Source organism: Rutidosis leptorrhynchoides, chromosome 3, assembly GCF_046630445.1.
Source record: "Rutidosis leptorrhynchoides isolate AG116_Rl617_1_P2 chromosome 3, CSIRO_AGI_Rlap_v1, whole genome shotgun sequence".
NCBI classification, from domain to species: Eukaryota; Viridiplantae; Streptophyta; class Magnoliopsida; order Asterales; family Asteraceae; genus Rutidosis; species Rutidosis leptorrhynchoides.
In genome coordinates this window covers 689,194,343-689,200,595 of record NC_092335.1, presented here as the reverse complement: position 1 = coordinate 689,200,595, position 6,253 = coordinate 689,194,343, and the positions used below count along the sequence as shown (strand labels likewise).

General features: G+C 32.4%; 1 protein-coding gene across 5 annotated transcripts; it reads left to right on the top strand.

The window, feature by feature from the left end:
- Positions 1-792: 792 nt before the first annotated feature.
- LOC139899499 (uncharacterized) lies at positions 793-2,580 on the top strand. Of its 5 annotated transcripts, none has more exons than XM_071882333.1 (7): positions 793-880; positions 1,292-1,344; positions 1,419-1,542; positions 1,628-1,689; positions 1,775-1,855; positions 1,942-2,039; positions 2,433-2,580. In XM_071882333.1, exons 1-5 carry the CDS (start codon positions 851-853, stop codon positions 1,812-1,814), a joined length of 309 nt encoding a protein of 102 aa, XP_071738434.1. In that variant the 5' UTR covers positions 793-850; the 3' UTR covers positions 1,815-1,855; positions 1,942-2,039; positions 2,433-2,580. The 5 variants fall into 5 exon arrangements, with proteins under 5 accessions (XP_071738434.1, XP_071738433.1, XP_071738432.1 ...); XM_071882332.1 differs by having other exon boundaries at positions 1,772-1,855; positions 2,438-2,580; XM_071882331.1 differs by having other exon boundaries at positions 1,772-1,855.
- Positions 2,581-6,253: the final 3,673 nt, after the last annotated feature.

Below are 6,253 nucleotides of genomic sequence, written 5' to 3'. Positions count from 1 at the left end.
TAAACGTTTTCATTTATATGCGAGTTTTCGTTATTTTTGTAAAAAAAAATAAAAAATAAAAAAAATAAAAAGTAAATATGATAATGAGGGAGTAGTTTTTTAGGGTTTACTTCCGTAAAAAAAAGGCAGTTTTTTCACTCGTTCCTCTCAGACGACTACAAAGGCGTAACAACACCTCAAATTAGGTCTGATTTCTCGTTTCTTATTATGTTTGATTTTTAGATTTTTTATTATTTATTTCCGTTATCTGCATTTGTTTGATTTTGCGATTTTCTCTCGTTCCCTTATAGACGACCACATGTATGATGTAATTAAAATACATACAGTTGCTAATCGATTTTGTTTGATACTTTTAAGAATTAAGATAGACGAGTACATCTGCTTTTGTTTGATGTGTTTCACAAGTTCTACATTTTCAATTTTTGTTTGATTTTGTCTGTTGTTGATCAGTTATAAAAGATAATAATCACTTATACTAGAATGAACGTGAACATAAACTGTTGTATGTATGAAACAAGAATGATTATGTATTTGAACAAAAGTAGGATAATTTGTTGGCTGACATTGAACAAGAAATTGCCTAAAGTTTAATTCAGTACTTATTATTAATGAATAGGACATATTGTTTATATTGTAATGTATCACATTTAAAATAAGGAATATGTTAATTATGCCCCCTAACCAAAATTTCCAAGTTTTGCCCCTACTCTGCCATTACTGTGTTTTTTATCAACTGATAAAAAGCTCAAAATGTTATTAATATTGTGTTTTTATTGTATTTGGAACAGCAATGGGTTCATCACGATTACCGAAGTCTTTTGGCACCAAATCATCAAAGTTCTTCCGCCACATGTGTCCACATGCATTCAAAACTATGATGGTATGTTTTCGTTATACTATTACTTTACTGGAGATGATTAAAAAACAGATCATTTCAACACACTAGTGCACACATGTGCTTCCATGGCCTATGTTTTTTGTTTACCCAGTGGTTTTTGTGTTAAAAATTTAGAATCCAACATGTATTTGTTTAATTTCAAGGTCACGGAATTTGTTACTGGGGGAGTAGTCGGCAAAGTAATCGATCAAGTTTGACTTTGACACATTATTCGGATGTTGATCGAGTAATCCCATGTGATCACTGATTAATTCCCTTTGACCGAGGGTTGACCAAGTTTTGACCTGTTTTTTAATTATAAGCATTTTTATTTTAGTTGCATATACGTGTATGTTATGCATACGGATCCTCATTAACCAACTTTTTTTTTTTTTTACTTCTTTGTTGTTGTAGAAAAGAAGAATTCTTGTAAGCAACCTTAGATTGTTCACCAAATATTCTGACGTGTAAGTCTTTAACCTATATATTTGGATTGATTTTCGTTTCTTGTTCATTTCATAATAATTTTTAAGAATTACAGGTGTGACTACTTCGAAAACGTGTTGGAGGAAAATCCTAGCAAAGTTATTATGAACTCGTTTAATACAATGCTATTCAACAGGAGTGCTACGGTGACAGTATCTTCAGTTGATGCTGCTAATAGGGTAAATCCATATCATATCTACATTCTATATCAATTTATTATTAATATCCATAGTTTAATTTTTTCAATAATAATTGTTATGGCAGATCCTGAATCATACTCCGCATATGATAAACGGAGCTGTTGTGACCGTCCAACGTTATGACGGGTAAGATAAATTTGAAAGAATGTGAATTTTGTCCGGAATAAAAAAAATTAATCAACTTCATAAATCATCGTTTTACATGAAGAAGTGTCACCCAGAAGTTTTTAAGAGGGGAAAGTATGGAATGATGATTACGGGGTTAGAAGAGAGATCACATCTACCATCCAAGGTGAGTTCTAGATAAGCAAAAGAAACAGTTTTTTTTTATTTTATAAAATAATAGTAACATCAGTATATTTGTGTGTGGCATGGCAGTTGTATGCGATAGTCGAGGACCTACTTATCAATCATGCACGTTTCTCCTATATCGATATTCCTAATCCTGATTCATATCGTTATTCAACACTTCCAGGGTTAGTAGTTCAATGTTTACAACAACAACAACAACAAAACCCAATACCACATGAGTGGTGTATGAGGGAGGTGAGATGTAGACAATCCTTCCCCTATCCGAGAATAAAGACAAGTCATTTCTCCACCCAGAGTGAAACACTCTCAAAAGTAGAGAAAGTCATCCCTCTCTCTATTCGACGGATAAAGAGATTGCTTCCGAGAGGACCTCCGGCCTTTAAGTAGGAAAAAGTTTTTTTTTAAAAATAAAAAATAATAAAATAAAAATAATTAGACGCCATGAAAATGGTAGAATCAAGTTTCCATGAAAATAGTAGTTCAATGTTTGTTTATGTTTATTTTTTAGAGTAACCATAAGTGGTAAGTGGTAACATTAAAATTTGATGATGTTGCAGAACAGTTGCAGTTTATTTTCATAACAGTGATGATAGGGAGAAGGCCCGAGAAATTGTTAACGAAGTAGAGGGAGTAGATGTTGAGATCCTGACACGTATTTGATGGAATGGAGCAAGTATAAATTGGACGTGAAACATAAGTAGTTTGTTAGTGTTACTACTAATGTAGTATTTATTAGGAGTTGATGTATGTATTAATGTTTGAATTCAGTATGGAGTAGATTTTCCTCAAGTACTCAATTTGGTGATAATATATTCAGAAACTTGCACCCTTGTTTGTATATTCGATTTGAAGATCTTAGCAATCATTAAAAGTTATGATTTTGTAATCATGATTGATACTTTTGTATTTGTAAGTTTTGAAAATGGTCTAGAAGTGTTGGTGAGACATCTCAACCCGACCCACTACGTACATTTTCCTACCTCTATTAAAAATGACCCATTCTAGCCCAAAATAGGCAAGCTTTTATATTAGTATATAACAAATATGACATTCGGTTGATAGCAACAAGCCAACAAGCGTTGTGGCTTACTAGTTGTGTTCATCTTTCTCTTGAGAAATATTTCATTTATTTGTGGTGCTTCAGGAAGCAGCAATAGATCTTGTTTGTGGCAATTATACTCCATATTATTAGTTAATGATTCGAATAAAATGAACTAGGAGGTTCTATATTTGGTTCTGATATAATTAAAGTAGATGTTTCAGGAAGTTGTATGCGTAAAAAAAAAAAAAATGCTTTGGACGACTTTTAACTCGTTCGGCCAATTTGACCCGTTTGAGTAAACAGCAATCTAAATCTGGCACCTTTAATTTTAGATTTTTTTATTAATAATTTATTTGTAATAGATCACTTACATGTAACCTTGAAGTTATGACTTAATGTTATTTTAATTCGACCCGTTTCTTGTTTTTTTACAGGGCGTAGATCCATCTTGAATGTAAGACTTCTTGAATTTGTATAATTTAGTTTTATTTATTAAAAATATTTTTTTTTACTGGGAGTTGTATTCTTAAAAGTTGTTTTTTTTTTTTTTTTTTTTGTGTTGTATATGTTTGGTGCACATACAAACCTCAGATTGAAGAGCTGAGATATTTTCTCGAGTTCCAGGTGCCAAGAGTATGGGCCCCGTTACAAGATCGTCTTCCGGGCCATCAAAGAAAGGAACCAGTTTGTCCATCTTTACAATTTAGGCCAGAGTCTATCTTCCCGCCACCACCACCGTTAACGATCGTTAGCTGCTCACCGGGATAAGCAGCAGGTCGCCAGCGGCTCCGCAAGTGGAGCCTGCAACACTTGGTAGCGGCAACATGTGGGGCCCGCGTTTGAATTTGAATGAAGGAAACGTTTGTTTTATTTTTTATTTTTTATTTTTTCCTTTTCACAATTTATTACCCCTATGTATATACTCTTCCACACAAACATAAACTTACCATATCATATTTCACTCTCAATTCTAAAAAAATCAAACACAACCTTAAACATTTTATCATGGATTTTACAAACGCTGTTACGTTTGATGTACATGTCGGTGAGTTTTTTTCGGACGATATGAAGCAACACTCCGGTGGAACTGTCCATACGTTGGATGTTGCGGTTATCGGCGTCGATGTTTATACTTTGTGCGACTATTTAAGGCGAAATGTTGATTTCGAGGCTTCCAAGTTCGCGTATTGGGATGAAAAAGAGGCGGAGTTCGATTGGCTAGAGAGTAACGATCAATGGGCCGAAATACTCGGAAAAGCTATAATAAGGTCGACAAATGTCGTGTTGTATACCAAGGGTATTTGGGACGAAATCCCTCACGAAACTGATCGTAGTGAGGATGAATATTATACCGATTGAGCGGTATTATATAAGTAATCGTATTGTATGTTTAATTAATCGTACTATTAGTTTAATTAATCGTAGTTTAAGTTATGTAATCGTATTTTTAATTTTATGTACTTGTATTGTATTTTATGTAATCGTGATTTATTTAATATAATGTGTTTTTTAAATTTGTACTCGTATTTTTTTATTATGTACTCGTATTTTTTTATTTAATGTATTTAGTGTATTTAATATAATTATAAGTTAATTTATTTATTTAATGTATTTATATTTGGTTAAAGTTTGAGATGGTATGTTAGATAGGGGGATTAGTGAAAAGAATGTTAAATGATTTTGTGCTGATGTGGAGGAGAGAAGTTATGTTAAAGGTGATAAAGATAGGTTGAGGCCTTAGCATGATGGGCCAAAAGCTTTACGTTTTTCAAGATCAGGTACCTGTCTTTCATTAAAAAAAATTCGTGTTCATTTATCTGCACGATCATAAAAGGGTTTATATATGGGTTGTATCATATTGTTGAATGAAATGTCCCGTTCATATTGATTATAAACGTTCCATATTAATTGATTTCGTTGCGAGGTTTTGACCTCTATATGAGACGTTTTTTAAAGACTGCATTCGTTTTTAAAACAAACCATAACCTTTATTTTATCGACAAGGTTAAAAAGTCACCACCTAGATTATCCAAAAATGATAATCTAAAATATCACACTTACACACTACCAATACATATTGGTTTACAATTTTAATATGTTACAACAAAGTAAATCTCGAATGCAGTTTTAAACAATATTATACAAGCATGCTGACACCACATCTTGTCCATATATTAGCATGCAACAGCGGAATCTCTTAATAATCACCTGAGAATAAACATGCTTTAAACGTCAACAAAAATGTTGGTGAGTTATAGGTTTAACCTATATATTTATCAAATAGTAATAATAGACCACAAGATTTCATATTTCAATATACATCCCATACATAGAGATAAAAATCATTCATATGGTGAACACCTGGTAACCGACCTTAACAAGATGCATATAGAATATCCCCTATCATTCCGGGACTCCCTTCGGACATGATGAATTCGAAGTACTAAAGCATCCGGTACTTTGGATGGGGCTCGTTGGGCCCAATAGATCTATCTTTAGGATTCGCGTCAATTAGGGTGTCTGTTCCCTAATTCTTAGATTACCAGACTAAAAAGGGGCATATTCGGTTTAATAATCCAGCCATAGAATGTAGTTTCATTTACTTGTGTCTATTTTGTAAAACATTTATAAAACTGCATGTATTCTCATCCCAAAATATTAGATTTTAAAAGTGGGACTATAACTCACTTTCACAGATTTTTATTTCGTCGGGAAGTAAGACTTGGCCACTGGTTGATTCACGAACCTATAACAAATATGTACATATATATCAAAGTATGTTCAAAATATATTTACAACATTTTTAATACGTTTTGCTGTTTTAAGTTTATTAAGTCAGCTGTCATCGTTAGTAACCTACAACTAGTTGTCCACAGTTAGATGTACAGAAAATAAAGCAATATATATTATCTCGAATCAATCCACGACCTCGTGTATACAAGCTTCAGGCTAGATCACAACTCAAAGTATATATAATATTTTGGAATCAACCTCAACCCTGTATAGCTAACTCCAACATTACTGCATATAGAGTGTCTATGGTTGTTCCGAAATATATATATATAGATGGATCGATATGATATGTCAAAACATTGTATTCATGTCTATGGTATCTCAAGATTACATAATATATTAGAATACATGTATAATACAATATGAGTTAGCTAGGATATGATTAATATAGATTTGTTACCAATTTTCACGTAGCTACAACAAGCAAAAATATCCAATCTTGTTTTACCCATAACTTCTTCGTTTTAAATCCGTTTTAAGTGATTCAAGTTGCTATGGTTTCATATTGAACTTAAGTTTATGAATCTAAACAGAAAAATTATA

Bases quoted from the DNA above. Each gene is read 5' to 3' on its own strand.
- LOC139899499 (XM_071882332.1), top strand. From the start codon at position 851: ATGTGTCCACATGCATTCAAAACTATGATG. The intron at 881-1,291 runs GTATGTTTTCGT...TTGTTGTTGTAG, and splicing joins ATGCATTCAAAACTATGATG to AAAAGAAGAATTCTTGTAAG. The intron at 1,690-1,771 runs GTAAGATAAATT...TTTTACATGAAG, and splicing joins ACCGTCCAACGTTATGACGG to AAGTGTCACCCAGAAGTTTT.